The sequence below is a fragment of the Eptatretus burgeri genome, chromosome 15 (assembly GCF_056783735.1).
Source record: "Eptatretus burgeri isolate ZD-2024b chromosome 15, Ebu_testis_v1, whole genome shotgun sequence".
NCBI classification, from domain to species: domain Eukaryota; kingdom Metazoa; phylum Chordata; class Myxini; order Myxiniformes; family Myxinidae; genus Eptatretus; species Eptatretus burgeri.
This window is the reverse complement of record NC_140975.1, coordinates 47270595-47294483: the sequence shown is the minus strand read 5'-3', so window position 1 is coordinate 47294483 and position 23889 is coordinate 47270595. Positions and strand designations below refer to the sequence as shown.

The 23889-nt window shown below is 40.9% G+C and overlaps 2 protein-coding genes across 6 annotated transcripts in view; one reads left to right on the top strand and one right to left on the bottom strand.

Annotated features, from left to right (window-relative positions):
• Nucleotides 1-23889, top strand: part of PKD1 (polycystin 1, transient receptor potential channel interacting) — a 173349-nt gene that overhangs the window by 134543 nt on the left and 14917 nt on the right. The window contains exons 44-48 of one of the 5 annotated variants that reach the window (XM_085858408.1): nucleotides 1920-2207; nucleotides 4065-4199; nucleotides 6601-6927; nucleotides 12145-12810; nucleotides 16270-19416. In XM_085858408.1, the coding sequence (XP_085714534.1) occupies nucleotides 1920-2207; nucleotides 4065-4199; nucleotides 6601-6927; nucleotides 12145-12792 (1398 nt within the window). In that variant the 3' untranslated portion in view covers nucleotides 12793-12810; nucleotides 16270-19416. Of the gene's footprint in view, nucleotides 1-1919; nucleotides 2208-4064; nucleotides 4200-6600; nucleotides 6928-12144; nucleotides 12811-14054; nucleotides 15487-16269; nucleotides 19417-23889 lie in introns of those variants that run through there. The other 4 variants (XM_085858409.1, XM_085858407.1, XM_085858410.1 and 1 more) reach the window with 4 other exon arrangements.
• Nucleotides 20694-23889, bottom strand: part of LOC147012118 (protein FAM83C-like) — a 40369-nt gene continuing 37173 nt past the window's right edge. Inside the window, exon 6 of the mRNA XM_085858412.1 lies at nucleotides 20694-22444. Within this exon, the coding sequence (XP_085714538.1) occupies nucleotides 22152-22444 (293 nt within the window). The 3' untranslated portion in view covers nucleotides 20694-22151. The remainder of the gene's footprint in view (nucleotides 22445-23889) is intronic.

The window sequence follows — 23889 nt, the reverse complement described above, 5'->3', positions numbered from 1 at the left end:
GGCAAGAAGGAAGCCATTCCCTCTGAAAAGCCCACCTTGAGTCCCATTTGAAGTATGCAAAAAAACATTCTTTTTTGTTTTTTTTTGTATGCACGGTCGAGGCTCGTATGAGAGCTAACACACAGAAATGCACAAGGGGAGCAGGAGACAAGATGGGCAGGAGAGGGAGGGAAAATAAGCCAGTGGGGAACAGAGACATGAGGAGATCTGTGGAAGGGAGAAGGATTGTGGAAAGGCACAGACAAGGGGATGGGTATGAAAATATTTCAAAAGCCTTGACTATCTCTTGGAGGACAGTCAAGACAATCATTAAGCAGTGGATATTAAGAAGTACACAGAGTAAACAAGATGGACACTGCAGGAACATTCAGGTCCTTACACAACAGGGACTTTCAGGAAGGAAAGCAGGGAATTTGAAGGAGGTGGGTTTGGAATGGATTAGCAGGGTTAGAAAAGATCATGGTTTTGGATGGTGGAAGATAATTGATGGTGGTGAACAGCTGTTTTTCAGACCTGGAGGGAAGGGTGGGATTGAAGAGAGTGTTGGAGTCTGTTCCAAAGGTGGGGAAAAAGAGGAATGAAAGACTGAAGGTGATTCTTGATCTTGGTGGTTAAAATATATTTTTTAATGAGCTTGATTTTGCTAATTCCAGAGATTCTGAAGGTATTTGGAAAAAAGTTTTGTGGTCTGACGAAACCAAGATGGAACTTTTTGGCTTAAATGCAAAACGTTACATTTGACACATATCCAAGACAACACACCACCCAAAGAACACCATCCCTACTGTGAAACATGGTGGTGGCAGCTTCTTCTTATGGGGATGATTCTCATCAGCAAGGACTGGGGCATTTGTCAAGATATAAGGGAAAATGGATGGAGCAAAATACAGAAAAATCCGAGAGGAAAACCTGCTGACCTCTGCAATAAAGCTGAAATTTGGACGGAAGTTCACTTTTCAGCATGACAATGACCCGAAGCGCACAGCCAAAGCTACACTCAAGTGGCTAAGAAACAAAAATATAAATGTCCTTGAGTGGCCCAGTCAGAGCCCTGATCTAAATCCAATCGAAAATCCGTGTCATGACTTGAAGATTGCTGTCCAACAAATGCTCCCCATGTAACTTGACTGAGCTTGAACAGTTTTGTGCAGAAGAATGGGCAAATATTGCCTACTCAAGGTGTGCAAAGTTGGTAGAGACCTATCCCAACAGACTCACAACTGTAATTGCTGTCAAAGTTGCTTCCGCCAAGTATTAACTCAGGGGGGTGGACACTTATCCAATCAAGATATTCTAGTTTTGTATTTTTAATTAATTTTCTGAAATTTGTATAATTTGTTTTTCACTTGGAAGTTGTGGGTTATGATGTGTAAATAAAGGTTGAAAAAGCCTGATTTAATGCAATTTAATTCCAGGCTGTAAGGCAACAAAAGGTGAAAAATTTGAAAGAGGGTGTAGACTTTCTATAGACACTGTGATACTGCCTCCCTTCCTCCTTTATTCCCATTCTTCAAAGCAAAATGGTAAATTGTTATATTGACATATTACATATTTCTTCAGTGGAATATTTAGCTCTTTATGCCATTGGTGACTTCACGGAAAGCGCGATCAAAACTTCATGGTTTATTACGGTCGGTCGTTTGTCGGTGGTTTTCAGCTCTTAAGTGATTATGAGTACGCCGACTGTGTTAATAAATGATCGTAAATTAATTATCTTCTTCATGAAGCATCTTATATAAGCATTGATCCAAATGGTGGGACATTGGATATATGTTGTTGCAATTGTGGGTGGAGTCAGGCCAGTTGTCAAACCAATCAGGCGGAATAATTGTTACAGAATGATGCACACAGGAAACATGCACGTATTATAAAGATTCACTTAGTTATGGAGAGTAACAGGTATGGGCTCTGCTCTGCAGGGATGTTTGCTTGCCTTTGTTCCCCTGCTGGTGGTATCTGAGGTGATGAAAGCTCAAAGGCAAGGCTGGGATTATGTGCGAGGCCCTTGGCACGTGGTGCAGTGGTTGATCCTTGTCTTGTCTGTCTGCTCTCCAACAATTCATCTCTATCGCCGAGTCATCGCTCTCCAGGTCTCCAGAAGCTTTCCATTGGATTCCAATAGCTTTCTTGATTTATACCCCATTGCTTTCCTGGAAAGTATTGAGAAGGATGTCACTGCGTTCCTCCTCTTTCTTATTCTTCTCAGGGTGAGAATGCTTCTTTTGTGTTTTAATCTCTTGCCATTTTTGAGAACATCAGTCTCAGTGATTGGTACTTGAAACAGTCCTCTGCTTCCTCGGTCTCCATACATTGTCCCCATCCAGTAGTTGCCGCACGCACGCAAAGCGAAAAGCGGGGCTAAGCGATTGGTTAATTTCTGCCTGTCTGTCCGTCCATCCACAAACGTTAATTCATGATCGAGGAGCAACTTTATTTCAATTCAATGTTATATTTTGTACATGAATCGGAAAACGAACCTGTAGTCGAACAGCACTTTGGCAATGAATTTGTCCCAATCACACATGTGCAGAGAGGAGTGAGATCATTTTTCTTTAACTCTGTTTGCCTGTCTGACAGTCAAACAAAACTAAAAATCATTCTAAACAGGAAACACCATTTTTAAGGACATTGCAAAGGACACAAACAACAGGCATGAAGGACTAATGTTGTGTGTTAGATAAGGTGGTGTCATCACCACTGCATCAACAGTGGTACATTTCCAGATTTAAAAAAAATTTTTTCAATACGACCTTTACAATCTTTATTTTGTTTAAATTTAATTTTGTACTTGAATATTGCAGAATGCAAATAACCTTCTTATTGCTCCAACAACCTCCAGTTTTGCAGTACTTGGACATATTAAATAAGGTGGTGTTGAAGACTGCATCTAACGACCTTTAAAATCATTATTTTGTTTAAATTGAATTATTTGTTTGAACACTGCATGGAGTAAGGTGTTCTATCAACTTTATAGTTATTTGGGAGCAACAGCAGGTCATCTTATTCATTTGAAGAGCATCCTTTATCACAAGATCGAACGTTACACTTTGGCAAATTGAAGTTGGTAGAATGTTGTTAGAAAAGGAAGATTTCTGTATTTAGTTGTGATGTTCTGCTTTTACTGATTGGAATGGTGAATGATTGAAGTATTGTTGTTCTGGCACATATAATTTAGTCCATGCACGATTGTTATTGTTCTGTCGTAAAATCATCTCGTATTTGTAATGGATCTAATGCAATATGCTTTGTACGGAGACGTCATGTACTGTAACAGAAGTCCCACAACAACATTCGGGTCCCCTTATCAACAATGTACTTCTCACAACGTCAACCATCACGTCCTAAATGCAACATTATCTTAAAGCACCTGCATACTGTGACTGCTATCCTGGTTTCATAATTCAGAGGTTATGAAATGACACGTTTTATGAACTGTTGCTTTCATTCATGTGTCTAGTTAAGGATAGGTTTTAGGTAATCTGGGCAATTTTGATATATTATGTCAATTGTAAATATAGTGTACTTTCTATTATTAGCATTGTGGAACGAGTCCTGTTACACTTATATATCTTGTTTTTCAACTCCAACTTTTGAAACTGGCTCCACGGCCACCTTTTTGGACATGGTCGTATAGGCAATCCCTGTGGTTCGTCGCGATCCCCAAGTATGCGAGAATAATGTGAATTAGGAGATAGCAACACTTTAAATATAAGGTCCGAGAAAAAATAAATTCATTTCTGTTGCATTGCATTGCTGTTGGCATTTCACTTTTTTCACAATAATTGCAACCATTAATCATGCTTTGCGACGAACTTTCCACCATGCCTGCAAGAGGTAATATATATATATATATATATATATATATATATATATATATATATATATATATATATATATGCAGAATTTTGAATACAAGGGCATGGTGATAATACATAAGTATGGATGGGTGACCCCTCCCCCCCCCCCCCCGAGTCTGCATTAGCAATACCTATAGTTTATATCGTTTGGAATCTATACAGTGATGCTTGATTTAAAAGAAAATTTTTATTACTGCGTGGTTGCAGATACTGCAACAGATAAAGTTTGTTCGTGCCTACGCAGTTATCAGCAACACCTTTCAACAAGCCTATCAAAAACTTCTTATTGCCTTCATTACTTTCCTGGTGCTACTTCTGGCCTTTATACAGCTTGGGTATTTGGTAAGTTTGGGGCTAGGTGTTGTCCGTCTGGTTGTCAGTGCGTGCGTCCACCCGTGATCAATTTTTGTTATCGCAATAACTTGTAAACCACTGAAGGGATTTTTTTTTCACCAAGCTCGGTACAAAAGTGTATTATGATGCAAATGTGAATTTGATAGATTTTTGGTTCAAGGGGTCAAAGGTTATGTGACCTGAAGCTGAAAGTAGCAGATTTTAGTTACCAGGATAACTTGTGAACTGCTAAAGGGATTTTTTTTTGTATACATTGTCGAGGCTCATATGACAGCTAACACACAATGCACAGCAAGGGGGGCATGAGACAAGAGGGGCAGAAGAGGGAAGGACAAAACAGTGGGGAACAGAGACATTAGGAGATCTATGGAAGAGAGAGGGATGGGGCAGGGAACATGGGGGAAAGATAGACACTACAGGGACTTTCAGGAAGGAAAGCAGGGAATTTGAAGGTGGTGGATTTGGGGTGGATTAACCTAGGGAAAAGATCGAGGATTTGGATGGAGGACGATAAGATATGGTGGTGAACAGCTGTTTTGAAGGCCTGGAGGGAAGAATGGGATTGAACAGAGTGAGGGAGTTTATTTCAAAGGCGGGGAAAAAGAGGAATAAAAGAGTGAAGATGAGCAGTGATTCGTGATTTTGGTAGTTTTACGTGAAGGGGTTGCTGGCAGACCTTGAGCGCCCTGCGGAAATATGGTGGGGACAAATCACAGACAGAGCGGGGGGGGGGTGAGACCAGAGAGGAGACGGTAGAAGACGGAAAGACCACCGACCTGCCTGTGGTGAGAGAGTGAGAGGCCCAAAGACTCAGCCTCACCACAGGAGATACCAATAATCCTAAATACCTTGGTTTCCACAGCATGAAGCCGAGAAAGGTGAGAGGCAGGAGCACCAGCCCAGAGGGGAGAGCAGTACTCCATCAGGCTTTGAACAAAAGCTTTGTATGTGGTCAGGAGCTCAGGTGGGCCGAGGAAGGACTTTGCACAACAAAGGATTCCCAGTCGGCGACTGGCTTTGGAGGCCAGATTGGAAATGTGGCTTTCCCAGGAAACATCATGGTAGATAGTGAGACCCAGAAGCTGGAATGAAAGTATTTCTTCCAGAGGATTGTTGAGAAAGGAGATGGGGGGGGGGGGTTCTAAACGGTCTTTTTGGAGAGACAAAGTGAGAGTTTCGGAGCGACATTTTGACCAAACTTTGTACAGTTATGTACTTTGATGCAAAGATGAACTGATAAGATTTGGGGGGGGGGGCAAAGTTCATGTGAGCTTTAGCTGAACTTAGCAGATTTTCGTTACCGTGATAACTTGTGGACTGCAGAAAGGATTTTGACCAAGATTGGCATAACTATTCAACAGAAATAAGGCAGAGAAGATTTGACTTAATTTGCCACCCACATAGATTGCTAATTTTGTGTTGATATTAATGATTACATTCTTTTTTTGGCAAAACTATGGACTGTAATGCAAAGATGAACTGATTAAATTTTGTGTTCAAAACGTCAATGGCCTAAGGTCGAGTGCCCTTTAATTGAAAATCTGTGTTACTGCAATAACTTGTTAACCACTCAAGAGATTTCAAACATACTTGATACAGTTAGCAACTGCAATACAAAAATGAACTAATTTCATTTTAGATTGAACAGGTCAAAGGTCATGTGCCATTTGAAAATTATTTTGCTGACCATAATGAGTTAGAAGCATCTGATGTCTCTATTCTACTTATCTGTATTCTCTCTGTCTCTCCTTCTCTCTAAAGAGACCTTTGATTCCAATTAAATGTAACAGTGGATTGACATCTAATGTGGGCAGAGGCATATATCCATTGATGTGCTTTTTACAATTTAAAAAATGTGTCATTAACACAACACGTCAATGAGATCTTGTATATACACTTTTCAAATGAGATGAAATGGTTCGACTAAATGAGAGAAATTAGAAGAAATCTCCACCTTGTTTTATGCTCTTAAGATGTAAACAGGAAAATTCCACACAATGATGTAATCCTTAGGGTTGGCTTATGAAAGAAACTGACAATACAAAGATCAACATATGACTTTTGAGTTTTTTTGGCAATTTCACCAGTGGGCTAAGGTGCCGTAATAACTGAGTAGTGGGTGAATCAACGGCTATCCATTTAATGGGGATTCCTGTGCAGGTTCTTCTCCAAACTTCCATAGAAGAATTTAAAGACTGTGTAGCTACTGTCAATATAAAGAGCCAATTAAGGTGTGCTCTGATTTGTGATTTCCTGTGCATTTGGTCCACGATGGACTACTAATTGAACTCTTTCATTATAAATTCCATCATTGTGTCGATGCATGGATGTGCAGTATCTGACGTATATTTATGGGATATGCAACAAAACAATATTATTTTTTTTGCAGCTGGACAACAGCAGAGTATCTGCTTTTCACAGCCTGGGAAAAGCTCTGATCTCGTTGGGCTCTTTGCTTGGCTGCTGGTTTACCAGCTTTACTGACCTGGATCGTGGAATTGCAAAGATGGACACTGGAATGCTGGCCTATGTTTCATGTGCTGCTGTAACCTTGCACTGGCTCTTTGTGTGCCTATTTGCTGCCATATTGCTGAGCTCGTATCGGGTGGCATGCAATGAAGTACAGGGAAATGGGTCCAAACCCCAGGCATATGAGATGATGGAATTTTGCATGAAACGTGTCAAGCTTACATTGGGTCTAATCAAACCAAAAGAGGTGAGATTTTCTGGAATTTTGTTTATAATGTTCGACCTATTCACCCCTCTTTTAATTTGCTATACTTGGTTTTTTTTGGGGGGGGGGAGGGTGCATCGAAAATGAAACAACGTATCTTCCATTTGGTTTTTTTCTTCAAATATTGCTTTTGAAATTTAATGAAAGAACACCCTGGAAAGATGTGAATTGTGGGTTGAGCAATGACAGAATAGCTTTCTTGGTGGCATGTTCCGGTTGTTCCCCTTTGACCATAGATCTGATCCCTCGAGTCCAATCCAAATTACCTATTATCCAGGTTCTGTGCCAGCAGGCGGCGCTGCATCCTTGACGTAAACGTTAGGCTGACTGTCCCGTCTATAATTGTTTTGTGGAAGTTAAATATCTGACAGTATTTTTCAAAAGAAGTCAGCCATTGTGTGACAGACCCTGAAACCAATTATTTGTTGGTTATTGGTTAAAGTTGGTTATTAAAAAGGGAAGCAAGTTAGATGAAGTTCAGGAGCTGTGAATATGGCAAAGGCCTGATGGCCCAAATGGCCTTCTCCTCCAGTTAACTTGAAAGGGTAAGTTGTACATTGTCGTTCCATCTTCAGTTCCCATTGATCATTTCCACGATGTTCAAAGCACTGGAAGCCATCGCTCATAGGGTCCTATCCTATCAGAGATAGTTCACTATCACACATCATTCATTTTTACACCAATGGGCACTCTTGGATCGTCGACCACCCCCATTGTGTTACTGCTTGTTGGTGGCATCACCAGACATGATAGTCCATGAGCCAGAGCATATGTCAGTACCACCTGAGGTGGCAAAACTTCATTGGTCCCAAATGATTTGTACCACCCCTACAAGGTAGAAAACGTGTGATAACTTTAAGAGACAGGTTAGTATAAGGTTTATGAGAATGAGGCGGTGTCTTTGTCTTCATTTTAGATTAATATACCACCGCACAGGTTTGGCCTTTCAGAGATCATGGTCTGCACTGGTCCTGATAATGTGCCAATATTATTGCAAAATCAGTCGGTAAGATCCAGATGACTTGGGGTGCATATGGAGTCACTGTGTTTGTACTGGTTGATGCCTTGGACAGTCATTTGTGGCTTTCAAAAGTAGGTTTCATATTACCCACAATGTTGCTCTGACAACCCTGATGCAATGCTTCAGCTTTGCTCCAAATTGGGAAGGGAACTTGTTTGTACTCCAAGTGGCAAACTGCTGTGATCAGTCGGTGAGAATCATTGACCACAGCTGCCATCACTAGTTCGAGATATTTATTTTGGTATACTGGTATCACACCTGATCCATGACAATGATCTTGTTTCTTGGGTTACTAAAATGGTTCTTTGGAGATTTTCTCACTTAGTTATGGTGATGACTGAAGTGATTAGGATGTTCATTGTTGGTACCCTTTTTGTGTCATTTAGTAAGATTGTTCATAATAATGCTAATCTTGATTGTCGCATCTCCATAAAACATCAAAAGGAATGAGAATAACAAGTAAAATATGGAAGATGGACGAAACAGCAAAATGGCTTTGTAATTTTAAATTCAACATTTGAATTTCACTTGGTATGAATGACTTTTTGAAAATGTGCTTACTAAGTGTAGAACAAAAGTGTCTCCCTAATAGCGACAGTTTTTCAAAAAGACTGTTCAACAAATGCCATTCATCGGTACGTGACAGTGTTCTGCAAAAGTATTCACCCCCAACCAATAATGCCACATTTAGATGAATAATTATGAATTACGTAGAAACAATTTTTCCAAATGAACCTTTTTATTCGTAACTGAAGGGATCAAACTAAACATTGTGATAGTTAAAGGAGGTTACATGTCAGGAATATCATAAAAACATACACAAATCAAAATTCACTGGTTGTAAATCGTATTCAACCCCTTAGGTCAGTACTTGGTGGAAACACCTTTTGCAGCAATGACTGCTCTGAGTCTTTGTGGGAAGGTTTCTACCAGCTTTACACAGTGAGATGGTGAAATCTTTGCCCATTCTTCATGTGAAAATTGCTCTAGTTCTGTCGAGTTTGATGAGGATCGTCGATGGACTGCAATCTTCAAGTCTCACCAAAAATCTTCAATTGGGTTCCAGGCAGGACTTTGACTTGGCCACTCAAGAACATTTATTTTCTTAATATTCAACCACTCCAGTGTGGTTTTAGTTTTGTGTTCTGCTGAAATGTGAATCTTCGACCCAGTTTCAGATTCATGGCTGACTCAAGCAGGTTTTCATCAAGGATTTTCCTGTACTTTGTACCGTCCATTGTCCCTTCTATCCTGACAAGCTTGCCAGTCCCTGCTGACGAAAATAAGCTCCATAACATGATGCTGCCACCACCATGTTTGACAGTAGGGATGGTGTTGACTGGGTGATGTGCAGTGTTCGGCTTGTGTCAGACGTAATGCTTTGAATTTAGACCAAATAGTTCAATTTTTGTTTCGTCTGACCACAAAACTTTTCTTCACTTGCCTGCAGTATCATTAAGATGCTTTTTCATAAACTCCAGATGAACTTTTAGATGTCTTTTTCAGTAATCGCTTCTTTCTTGCCACTGGTCCGTTGAGGCCACCTTTGTGAAGAGAACAGGATATTGTTGATTGATGACCACTGAAACCCATCTCAGACATAAAGCCTTGCAGATGTTTCAAAGTCATTGTTGGATTTAAAGTTATATCCCAAACCAGTTTCCTGTTTGCCTGGCTGCTGAGTTTGGATGGATGACCTGATCTGGGTGGAGTCTGTGTGGTGTGATACCTCTTACACTTCTTAATGATGGATTTCACCATACTCAAAGGGATAATGAGTGACTTTGAAATCTTCTTAAAACCCTCTCCTGAATGGTGCTGCTCCACCACTTTATGTCTGACTTCTTTGGAAAGATCCTTACTCTCCATGTTTGCCTTGTTGGTTGACCAAGTAAGTTGCACCTTAAAACTCTTCAGATAAGTGGAGGAGCTTAATTTTTTAGTGAAACCACTGATTGCATACAGGTGAAACCTATTACACTTATTTTGTAACCTTTGAAACAAATAATTTTCACTTGAAGTGATTTAGGGTTAATTAGGCAAAGGGTTTGAATACTTATGCAACTGAGAATCATCTTTATTTTCTCTGTTAATCTAACTTATTCACATTTTATCCACATTTTTTAGCTTTATTATTTTGGAGTAGTTTATGAAGACTCTATATATTAAGTTTGAATTAAAGCATCATGAAAGAAACTCAGGTGACATCAAAATGTTAAAACTTTAGAGGGGGTGAATACTTTAGCAGGCCACTGTACATACATCGTCTTCCTTTTCAATACTTGCAAATATGGAGATTCCATACAGATTGAAGGTCCACCCATTTTACATGTGAGTGTAATGGCCTTTATCAGTCTTGATTTATCCCACACATTTAGATAACTGTACCAAGAAATCAAATTAAATGACAAAACACTGATCACCAAGGAATTAGTCAACATCCGCATCATGTATGAGCTAACACCAAATTAATTTGACTTCCTGAAGCCCAATTCCAAATTAATTTGATCGGTATTTTCCTCAAAAGTTAGCTTGTTATCAATGTTAGTACCCAGGTATTTGAATTTGATAAGCCGGGTGTTGGCTTAGTGGTTTAGGTGGTGGCTTGGGATCCTAGCGTCCTGAGTTCAAGCCCCGTTGGCCGCTGAATTAATACACGAGGAGGTTGACTCAGCCTCTCATCCTTCTGAGGTTGGCAAAATGAGTACCAGTGTACTGGGAAGGGGGACACTGCATCAGCGGCATAGCCGTGTCCCCAACCAATGATGCAACCAGCAGCCACAGGCTGCACTTGATAGAGAGATTTGAATTTGTTTACACTTTCCACTTTTTCACCATTTATGGTTTCTGGGTTCATGATTGTGACCTTTTCTAAAATCCAAAATCATCTCTTTAGTTTTTCACACATTCAGAGTGAGACAAAAGTCTCCATAGCAGTTAATGGATTTGTGCGTCAATCTCATCGAGGTATGATACAAAGGATGATTGATTAGAAAGACAGCCAACGATGGTGGTATCGTCTGCATACTTAATAAAGTTACACACTTCTTTGAGAGCCACACATCCTTTTGTTATACAGACTGAACAGTAGAGGTGATAATACACAGCCTTGTGGAACACCAGCATTCCAGATTGATAACGTCGATAAACTACCATTCACATTCACCTGCTGAGAACAATATAGTAAAAAACTTTCCACTCCCGAGTATGATATGGGGGTTCAGGCACAGAACACTCAACCCTTTCAGAAGAGTAAAAGATTGCATAGTGTTAAAGGTTGATGAGAAATCAATAGCACACGAACATAGGTTCCATTATTGTCAAGGTTACTTGTGATTAGATGAAGCAAACTGAGCCATGCATCTTCGACACTGTGTCTTTCTTTGTATGCCAATTGCAAAGGATCCAATTTGGGAGCTATATCGGACGTTATAAACTTCACGATCAATTTTTCCATACCTCTACATAGGTTGGACGTAAGGGCAACAGGTCAATAATCTTTGAGCTGCCTTGGGTGAACATTTTTTTTGGCATGGGAATAATGATGGGCTGTTCCAACAAATAGGAACAGTACGCAAGTCATACTTCATTTAGAGGTCAAAGTTTTTCATGAGGTAAAGCTGAGTGAGAATAATTGGAGATCCTTCAGAGTAAACTTATAAATGTATATACATGGTGAGCAGCCTGATTGGGGGCTGGGTGAGGGAGAGGTTGGCTGGTGTTGGGTTGGGGGGGGGGAATGGATGTTGGTGTGTTCTAATGTTTGGGAGAACAATGAGGAAGAGCCATATTGGAAGAAAAAAAATTCCCCTTATTTACAGCTCTAAGTTAAAGTCTTTATTTATGTTTGATTGATAACCTGTGTGGCCAAGCATTATCAGACTCGGTGGCATAATGGTTGTAGCGTCTGCTCTGAGTCTGGTTGGTCAGCGGTTCAATCTCGGCCAAGTCATACCAAAGACTTTGAAAAAAAATGGGACATGCTGCTTCCTTGCTTGACACCCAGCACTTAAAAGGATAGAGCACGGACAAACATTGCTGGGAAGATAATAGCAAACCACCCAGTCTACCCCTTGCCAAGAAACTGCTTCGGCAGTATCAACACTGTAAATAGTATGGGACATCAAAATCAAAATAATTGCAAAGCATTACTTAAACAAAAACATCTGTCTTTGCAGTTCCGGCACAGCGTGAAGTTTGAGGGCATGGAATCCCTGCCATCGCATTCCTCCTATAGCCGCAAGTCTCCGCTTCAAATCTCACAGAGCTTGGAGAATATTATTGGCCATTACCCAAACAAGACTTCTGCCCTTTCCTCACTTTTTGCCAGCAGCATAAAATCAGAACCCAGGGTGGCCACAGACCTGGAAGGATCATCTGAGGTTGTCGGGTTTCTGCCTCGCATTTCCCATCTTACTTTGGCTGCCGAAAGGATGCTAATGGAAACCGAGCACCTTATCCAGGCCACAGTTTCTCTTCTTGAACTGGAATCACAGCTTCTTGAGTTGCTTCAGGAAAATTGGGAGGGCGATGAACTTACACGCAAAAGCCATCTTGGTAGAGTGTTGCTGCCACAGCCCACACAAAACGAGGGGATACCTATTATGGCAAATGCTTTGGAGACCAAATCAAGATACAAGAGGCCTAAAGCAGTGACAGTATTGAACATGTTGAAGAAGCCAAAAGAAACAGCCCTTAGCTCAGAGAGAACTTTTGGGGTTAGGTCAGCCTTGCTAGAACAGAGAGTTCCTGGTACTGAAAGGCAGAATCAGAGAGGGCAACTGGGAAAGGAAATGGCCCAGGTAGAGAGAAAACAAAAGGAATGACCTCGATCATGTCATCAGGTAAGATTTACTGCAGTAGATAAAGATGAGTAATATTTACTCCTCAGCGTTTTGTTTTCAGCTTAAACAATGATTCAATGTGAGTTGAGTTTTGATGGTGTGAGACTCATCAGTAATTGTGGCATTAAGGCATCACATGCTATGTTTTATAATTCTGCATGAGGGAAGAGGGGAGTGGGTGAATATTGAGAAAAAAAAAATTTGGAAAAGGATGAAAACGAGGGAAAGATTGGGGAGAAAGAGGAAAGATATATATATATATATATATATATATATATATATATATATATATATATATATATATACACGCAGACACACACACACACACACACACACACACACACACACACACACACACACACACACACACACACACACACGTTGGAGGGGGGGGGAGGGTTGATAATCATTTGTTTTTATTGTGGATATATTGTTGGAGAGGAAAATCAAGGTTAATGCGAATTTCTTTTTCATTTGAGAAAAAAATGATTTCTTTTGGAATTACACGTGGAACAATTGCCACCTTCAGAGCAACCCTGGCCAAACTCCAAATTGCTGCCACCTTCAGTCAAACATCAGGCGTGGCCGTATTGTTTGTGAAAGCCTTGTGCCAAAAACATTCCCCGGCCGACCGCACAAGAAGGTCGGAATAATTGGGGCCGTTGAAGTTGGCATGGTTCAACATGGAACATTGGGAGTTAAAAAGGAATAGGTAAAAGATGTCCATAAATGATTAGGAAAAGCCTTGGAATGATGTGAACCTTGAAATGACGATTGGCTTTTGGGCCAGTCACATGACCAACTTTCCGATCTCGTTTTATTTTATTTTTTACACATCGTGGGGTTTGCAAGTGGCTTTGCTGCAAGGCCTATATGCAAATAATACAGTATACTTGTCGTTTTATTGATTTTTTGTCATATTTTACACCTGTTCCTTATCCTATGTCCCTTCCCTTTATCTCAGAGATTATTTTATTGTGAAAACCAAAACTGTCAACATCCTCATGATATAAATCTCAACTCTTCCCCAAACAGAGGATGGTGATACAATTACACCCAAAACGTTTACCAAACAATTTGGGCGCAATTATTGTAAATAAAGTATTGTTACGGATCTGGAAACCATTTGCATTCAACATAAAGATGTCCCAAAAGTCAGTTATGTCGTTAAGTATGTGTGTAGTCAGATCCCCTTCCTTTTGTCTAGTGGGAGAATCAAAGGCGTGCGTTACGATTTATTTTAGTTAGGTTGTTACATCGAACAAGCCATCGAACAACCATCCCATCTGCATGACCCCTCGACCCATCACGATCCACCACCAACCAGCTGCCTTCTCGCACCCTGACGTGCCAAGGCAAGATCTCGCGGTTCCGGTTTCTCGGCTTCCACAAACATTGTAACTCTTTCACGATGACCTTTGCAACATTGATACTGTTGTTCGACAAGTACGAACCCGCGTGGAAGAGTGGGTGGGGTTTCCCAATAGGGGCCGAAACCCCGCTCGGGAAGGGCGAGTCCATGGGAGCTTGCCCAATCAGGGCGGGGAGTGAGGTCTGTTCGAGCGAGCCCCGCCCCGTTGAGGGAGGTCCATAAATTCCCGAGCACTCTCTGAGGCGGTGGTTTTTTTTGGGAGGGTTGTTGCGAAGGTTGTTCGGAGGTTTTTGACGGGGTTGTTGTTGAGCGTGCAGTTCTTTTGAAGCGGAGGGTTGAGCAGAAAGTCGTGAAGGTGGCGAACGTGTCTCTGCTGGCCCTCTACAAGGAAAGAGCGACCCTGCCTCCCCTCCCTCGACCCTGCTATTCACCACCCGAGCTCCGCTACAAACCACGAGTCCCACACGTGCAACTGGGGACCAAACCAACGACCTTTGTCAGGTGCCGCATCGCGGAGCACCCCATTCCTCCGACGGTCAGGTACCCAGCAAGACTCTGACTCCCAGCTCGTCTCTCTCCTCGGCTGTGACGGTCCAATAGAGAACTCTGGGTTTATTTTCATTTGTGTGTGTGTCTGCGTGTGGGCCCGTCTTGTAAGTAGAACTGAATAAGTGTTTTTGGATCATTGTAAATATTCCTTGCTTGCATATTCGCGTTGTCTTGCCTTTGTGTCTTCATTTACGATAAATAAATAATCACAGAAATGTTCCCAGTCCGTTTCCGTCCCTTTTTGCATTGGTCCAGCCTGGTTCGGATCTGAGTTTCGATGGGGTTTTATCCCCAACAATCCGTTCATTCCAGCCGGCACGGCTTTGGCAGTTTCCGCTCGGCTGCACTCGAACCAGAGTTGGTAGTCGGTAGTTGGAACTCTACCGCAGTCGGTAGAGTGACCTGGTTCGAGCAAGACGTGCTGAGGGCGTGGTTTCCCCGGTAGTCGAAATCGCGTAGTTAATTAGGTAAATTAGTTATAGACAAAAAGACCATACGCTACGCGGTTGAAATATTGGCGACCACGGTCGGTTCGGCGACCCGCCGCGTCACGAAATTATCCGGAGTGACGGCCTACAATTCCGGGGAGTCTGGTGGAGACAACGTAGCTTTCCCCACCTAGTGGTCGTTCTCGCCACCGACCCCCGGCCTACAACAGTATTTTTAAGATGAATATACAATGATTATCATTATCTCCACCATCGAAGGTGAAGGAGGTTATGTTTTCACCCCTTTCTGTCTGTTTCTTTGTTTGTGTACAGGATATCTCAAAAAGTTGTGGACGGATCCAGATGAAATTGTGTGGACAGGTTCGGTGTGTGACAAGGACGAACTGTTTCGACTTTGGTGAAGATCTGGATCCGGATCCGACTACTAGAATTTTTAAAGTGATTTTTCACCATTGAGAGATAGGGCCAAAAACGATGTATAGCACGATATCTCAAAACGGTGTGCACGGATTTGGACAAAACTTGGTGACCAGGTTGGGTGTGTAACACGGACGAATTGATTCGATTTTGGTGAAGATCCGAATCTGGATCTTGATACGAGAATTATTTAATATTTCAAGTGATTCTTCACCATTGAGAGATTGGGCCAAAAACGATATAGTACTGTATATTATGATATTTCAAATATTGTAATGGGCCCGATATGTTCTCGTTGTTCAGGCATTACGTGGCGGAGGTGTGTGCTTCACCGAGTGCCCTTCTAGTTTTACTGATTAAGATGCACTACGCATGCCTGCCAGTCGCTTCGCTGATAGGTTTAATCAACAGACAGCATGTTGTACTTTACAAATAAAATTGCATGTCGTTCTGTGAATCTCAACGAGGATGTAAAATGAAGTGAAACTCGTGAAAAAGGATCTTTTATGGCACGCAGTTGTTGTTCTGCTGCCATTTTGGCTCTGGCTGGGGTTGTGGTTGTTTGTGCACTCCTACCATATCGTTTTATATATTTTTTTCTATTGCTTCGAGAAGTATTACTATAAGTAATTTTATGTGCTCCTTCTGTGTTTGTCACACTTTATTCCAAAGGGTTCCGACGCTGTTGTGCCATTGGAACTGCTACATTAAATCTCCAGGTTCTGCACCTTCTTCCATTCCTGAAGACGGGCTTTTAAAGCAGTTTTTAGATCCTCGTGGAGGATCTCTAAGTCTTACTCACATTGTTTTTCTTCATCTTCTTCTTGTGGACTTTTTTGTTTCACAGCCTACAGTTTTCATCGAAACTTCCTGAAACTTGGCATATACATATAAAAATACCCTGCACAGACAGTAACCATCTCCGATTTTGAAAATTCCTCCTAGAAAAAAAGTTATGACGTCAAAATATCTCCGCTAATGGAAATCGCCTAAAAAATTATCTCCGAAACTAGGCAAGCTTTTTGAATTCTGTTTGCGGGAATTGAACAGGGCATTAGCAGAGATGAATTACCGCACATATGATACATCACTATGATGTCATATCAATTTTTATGACGTCATTCCTATTTTTTGATGTTTTTTGTTTCACAACCCAGAGTTTTCATCGGATCTTCGTGAAACTTGCCATGTATATGCAGAAAGCCCATGCGCAGGCAGTAACCATCTCCGATTTTGGAAATTCTTCCAAGAAAAAAAGTTGACGTCTTAATATCGCCGCTAATGGAAATCGCCTAGACCATTATCTCCGAAACAAGGCAAGCTGTTTGAATTTTGTTTGCGGGAATCAAGCCAGGCATTAGCACATAATTTATCGCAAACGTGATACATCACAATGACGTCATATTCGTTTTTATGAGGTCATCATTAAGAGGATGAGGATCTTAGCTCATTTGAGCTTGTTACGATTAAACTGACACTAATTTTTGTTTCAACGAGATCTATTATTAGCTTTCCAGTGGTACCATTTTTATTATTCGATGACAGCAGGAACTTTTTAGAATAAAGGGACACACACACACACACACACACACACACACACACACACACACACACACACACACACACACACACACACACACACACACACACACACAAACTTCTCCTTTTAGTAATGGAGATATTATTGAGGGCAATATGTTGTGAACAAAACTCTTTGATGACATCATTTTTTTTATTAGATAGAGATCTATAAGATACATTTAATTTCCTATGAACACAGCTTTTCCAATCATGAACCGGCTGATAATATTGCTAAGGAAGTAATACACCCTCTAATTTTCATGTCAGAGTTCATAAATACACCGTGTTTTTGCTTTGTCCCATTGGAATCGAGGTGAACCACTTTGAGTTTTCCTCCTTTAGTGCAACCCCCAATTCTCATCAACCAAAGGTATTTTTACGAGAACTTTTCTCTTCTGTTCTACTTGCCGTGTCACAATCATCCAATCATCGTGTTGAGTCATCCCAAAGCACAAGCACTTGACCAAATGTGTGCATCAGCCACATGGGGATTACGAAACAAACATAAACACACTCACCTGTGCTCTCGATGACATGCTTAACGTTTGATAAGCAAAGCCATTGCTTCAAGAAGAGCATTTGCAGAAAATCCTTGAGAATTTTTAAAGCGAGTGGCTGTCCACAATGTTCTGGTTTTTTTTTCTGAATACATGGTCTAGGCTCATGGAAGAATTATGTCACAGAACAGAACAGGACAGAACCGGACACAACATAACAAAGAGAACAGCAGGAGAAAGGAGAAACACCAATAGCAGGGCAGAGGGAGAAGGTAGATGGAAACGGACAAACAAGGGATGCAGGTAATGATGAGGGTTTGGGGAGAATGCAAGTGGTGGACAAGATAGATACATAAGGAAAATTTTGGGAGGGTGGGGTGGTTTAACGGGTATGTAAAAGATCATGGTTTTAGATGGGGGATGACCTGAGATGGTGGTGAATGGCTGTTTTAAAGACGTGGGCGAAAAGAATGAGATCAACCACGTTTACTCGCATGAACAGGTTAATCGACTTTGAGTTTCGTCGAACTTTGACTGCACGGCTACAATTGTGAAATAATAACATCATGCAAAACATTGTTCTTAAAATAAGATTTTCTGCATGTTTCCTTTTTTGTGATTTGTTTTGATTGAGTGGAATGGTTGATATTATGTACTTTTTGTAATGATACAATCTAGTACATGCACGATTTTTATTGTTTTGGTCTGGAATTGTTTAGTATTTACAATGTTGGTTCAGTAAGAGGAGAGAGAAAACGTGATCTAGTTTGATAATCATCGTAAAATTTGCACGTAATCAGCAATTCGCCATGAGTCAGAGACCAGTAGTCATTGTTGGACTGGGCAGGGATATTCCATGGCAAGTGGAACCATGACCAAATGAGTTGTGGCCTTGGAGCCATGGGCAGCCATGCGATTAGCCCTTCAGACGCTAGGGGCATGCCTGGATTGCTAGGCATAAGATACTGTGACCAGGAGATACAGGGGATGTTGGCATTACAAGAGAGCAAGAATGAAGAGATCTACCCATGTTGCTGAGGCAACAAGATAAAGGAAGGAGGAAGCAACACACCAGGGGGGAGAGGATTGTGAAGCCACCTCACTGGGATCACATAACATTGTGTCATGCTTGAGGGGTATGGAGAATGGGGAGAGTTCTTCCTTTGAAATGACGATGCACTCAGAGGCTCCCATAAGTCGGGACCAAATTGGCTATTCTTGCAGAATTGGGCGTTCCTTGTTGGTCTAGGCTGTTTCAGCAAGGCAGATGACCTCCTGTTGGGTTGTTCATCATATTTGGGTGATTTCCAGCATCAAGGTGTGAGTGTTCCTCACAGCGCGGCTGATGTGATAGATCCAAGCAGCTACACTTTGCACAGATGCTAAACGAAGCTCCATTTCCAAGCATCACTGGACTGGACTACTGTACATGGAACTTGTAACATATACCTCTGCAACTGCTTTATCCTCTGCTTCACTGCATTTTATTTGCAACTGCCTCTACTGCTCACTGCACCATCAAGTACCTCATCTTGCATCAAGTACCTCATCTCGTGCTTGAAACGTCACTTAATTCAATATGCTCACTTCCTGTGACTGCCACTTTGGTTTCAGAATTCAGACATTGTCCTGACACATTTTGGTGAACAGGTGATTTTGTACATTTACTTAGTTAATGATAGGTTTCAGGTAATTTGGGTAAAGTGTGTGAAATGTAAATAAATAGCAAGTATTTCTATGACCACGATTCCTGTTTCACTTGTATTTGGTTAAACAGCCTGTTTAATCCAACCGCTCCATGCATTGGAGTGCGGGGGCTGCCTTTTTGGATGTCAGTGGTCAACTGTGTGCCCTAGGTTGCAATTCCCGAGCTCATGACAATATCTTGTCATACAGGTGATAGTTTGGATCGCAGCTCTGTGAATATTGAACGCAGAGCATTGTGATGATAATGCAATTTTAATTGTTGCCTGTCAACACTTGTAAAAAAATTTTACTCATGAAGTCTGAGATTCTTATCAGATCTCAGATTTTCATAACAAATGTGGAGCAGAAATGTGTTTTAAAAGTTCCATCTTGGTGAGTGTAACATGGTATCGTACCCTTACAAATACATTTGTACATTCCCACGAACGAGAGAATTATATATCGGTCACCGAGAAAACTTTAATAATTATTACGGTTAGAACATTGCAAGCTATTTATTGATGAAATTGAAGGTTATATAAGTGTCTAAGTTGGTGTACAATGACGATGTGCTTTTCTAAAACTCCAACGTTAACAAACCCAAGCCGTTTATTTTGTTGTTCTTGAAAAGCCACACTTTGTGTTGTTGGATTGATGAACTAATGTCATGTATGTATGAATTTATTTTCACTCCACAAAAGCCTTTTTCCACCAACACTGTTTTCACATTTATGGATTCCAAATATTCATCATTATACTTGATGAACACTCAACAGCTAACAATAAAACAATAAATAAATATAGCAACCAGAGTAACTTCCTAATACTTCCAAACCTGTTGTATTGTTTCTTTTTGATCGGTACATTTCACATTTAAATATCTATTAAGGTCACATTATTTATTTAGTATTCAAGACATTTGATAGTCATCTAAATGTTTAAGGAGTTTAAGTAAGCATCACCATGCTACTATATAACATAAGGCAATTCTTTGGATGTACGTCTGAAAAATCATTAAAAAAAACAAAACAAAACATGGCTGGGTCAATATCCACCAAACCTTGCATATGTGCTGGGGTACTCGAGGGTTAGGCCATGGGCACACAATCCTCCTCCCCTCCCCACGAGGGTGTGGTTCCCTCTGTAATGGGTCATCCTAGCGGGAGGAAGCGGGTGTTTCTAGCTCTATTAAAACAAGAGAATTCTCTGTATGCGTGTACATCTGATCATTATAGAAGAGAAAACGAATGGGCCAATTTGGGGAGATTACTTGTAATTTTCACCTGGACATGTGGAATAGTGCAGGTGGTTTAATCACTGATCCCTGTCTAAGGGAGGGAGGGAGGGAGGGGGAGGTACTGACACCATATTTTGCTCCCAGAGGGAGCGAGTATTAGTAGTGGTACAAAATCGTGAAAATTGCAACTTTTTATGTGAACTTTTGTCACAGGTTGAGGCTGACGTGGTATGTTTGTATTCCCCAAAGTTTCATTCTTCACACCAACGTTTTTTATCACAACTATTATTGGAGTTTATTAACAGAGGTGATTACAAATTCTTTATTTTTAATACAGAAGTTTTGGCTCATGCAGGAGATACACATTAGAGAGCAATGACTTCACAGACTAACAGAGGGTAAAAGGGGAACAGCTGAATAAAAATGCACAGACACAATGCAAAATGAGCCATTGAGTAGCAGGAATGTAAAAAATAGAAAACAAATAAATAAATAAAAAATAAGGGGAGGGGGGTGAGGTGTTCACAAGTGTAGAATATGGCACTTTTGAAATTACGTATGAATGTTAATGAGGCCTTTTGCGCATGCGCAGTGTGTACGTTTACAGCTACTCACTTCTGCTAGTGTGGGCACTATTAACCTGATGTTGCTAGGGTGAGATATGTAAGTCAAATAGTCTTTTAAACATAATTTTCTTTGTGTATTTTATCGTCGTGAAGATGTCCTTTGTCGAAGAGTCAGAGTCAATTGCCATTGCCCTGTTGGTAATGACACACAGCATCGTCCTCCCAATTGCAGACATCCATTATATAATCACCAAGCCTGCCATGTTCACAGGAAGTACTCCCGCAAGATTTATAGTCCATTCACTGGGAGCTAAGATCAGGGGTTTTGGGTAGAACATGCCCATCCACGAGCCTTCGGGCCTTGCACTGGCCCACGTCGTTGAGAGTTTTTGAAGTACGGGTTCTTGCAAGATCTCAGCGCTTTGGGTGAGCTGAGAAGGTTATCCAACTCTTTTGTTGTGCAGAAGCATACCCCTTTCTCTCAAGTACTCCCCCAAATATTTTTCACTTCATTTAGAACCTTTGTCAGCCATTTTACGTAATAATCCTTATCCTGCACATACGGAATACAGAAACATGCCCTAATCAGCATTGCTACTAAGGGGTTAGCCGAGCATTCTGGGGCGGATTACATCATTTCGAAAGTCCCATATTGATCATGGATGGGCATGGGAAAAATCACAAGGTGATGATGGTTGACACACATGAAAGACCAGAGGGAAGAGCATAAGACAGAAGATAGGGAGTTGGTTCTACAAACAAGGGAATAGAGCGAGGAAGGAATGGAGGTGAACATTCATCTTGGACTTAGGAAGGGAAACCGGGTGTGTTTCTGGAAGAACATGTGCAATCTGGAGGAGGTGTGGCTCTGGAGGACAGAGGGTATAAGGGGTGGGTGCAGTGAAGCAATATAAAAGTAACAGTCCACCAACCTGCCTACGGTGGGCGAGAAGTAGACCCTGCAACTCAACCTCCTGTCAGGAGATGCTAATTATATAAAAAGCCTCGGACATAACTGCCTCCATAGAAGCAAGATGAGAAGCAGCTGCCCAGGCCCATAGTGTGGAGCCATCCTCCATAGTAGTTCGGATGAAGGCCTTGTATGTTGTGATGAGTTCTGCATGGCTCAGAATACCAAGGCTGAGAATACCAGGGTGTCGGGCAGCCTGAGACCCCAGTTTGGAGATGTGATCTGCCCAGGACAGGTTGTGACAGATACTGAGGCCTAGGAGCTCCAGGGGTTGGCCAGGGAAGTAAATGGGGGGGTTCAACAGCCAATCCTTATGGAGGGACAGAGTGGAAAAATTGAAACTATTAACAAAATTCCATCACAATATAGATATCTAACAAAATCCACTGAATTATTAGTTTCTCGTAAGAAAGATAACAGCATGACTTGTATCACATTATTTGATTTAGAATATTAATATGTGGAAGCACGAGCAAAAATTATGACATTTTCAACAAATGACAGTTGCAGAGTCAATTTCAGTGAATTAATTGCTATTTATCCAATTTCAGTATATTCTGAGTATAGAGTAGAGTAATTTGAAAATCGTAGCTTGTTGAAGAAGGTACTGGAGATTTTGTCAACCATGACCAACACAAAGAAACGTGACATACACCCAAAAATAAAAGTAATAATGTATCACCAAGAAAAACAAAGTAATTGATCGAGTTCCACAAACAGGATGAAATTTCCCTGGACATCTGCTGTTGTTTTTTTGTTTTTGATTGCATCTGTAAGTGAGTAAAACAAATAACTTTTACTTAGGAGCATCAATTATTAACTTTTAGAAGTTGAACTAATGAACTGCAAACTACATTAAATCTAAGTTATCCTCTCAGTACATGTAAACAAAATGATATGTTGCGTAGAATAAAGAAGTAGACTTACTTGTTGAAGGCGAGTGATGAAGTCGCATATTATGTTTGTTACATCTACAAGAGAAAAAGCTAAGCGGTTCCTTGTGAATTGAAAGGTTGATTTTCAAGATAGTTTTAAAAAAAATGCCGAAGTTTAGCGCAACTGAAGCAGCCTTATGCACCGTAATAAGACGATGTTGAGCTGCAGTTTAGTTGATGGAGGCTTTCTTGATCACTATAGACGTTCTTGTATAGCGAAATGAGCAGCCTCTTCTTCACCCTGATACACATGCCACACCATCTCATGATATATATCAACATGTAGCATGGTTCTTGGAAGTATTATGAAGGCGACTTATGTTCTGCCGTGTTTAAGTATATAATTCAATTTGAATAAAGGTTTAAAGGTGTATAAATAAATTAATTTCGGGTTTTACCCATTGTCTATGACATCACCCTATCTAACACGTTACATGAGTTCCACATGCCTGTTGTTTGTGTCCTGTATAAGATCCTTAAAAAAAAGTAAGTTTCCTGTTTGGAATGAATTTCAATTTTGTTTGACTGTCAGGCAGGCAGAGTAAAACAATTAGCTCACTCCTCATTGGCTTTGAATTCGTCCCAATCACGCATCTGCAAAGTATGGTAAAACGGTAAACTTGTCTTCCTATCCTATTCATGTTATGATTCGTGTTCGAAATATACCATTCAATTTAAATACGGCACGAGAAGTGAAAAGTGGGGTTAAGCAATTGGTTAATGTACATCCATCCGTCCATCTTGTCAGTTTATGATGAAGGAACTTTTTGGCCACGCCTAGTGTTGGCTTAATGGTTAGAGTGGTGGGCTTGGGACCTTA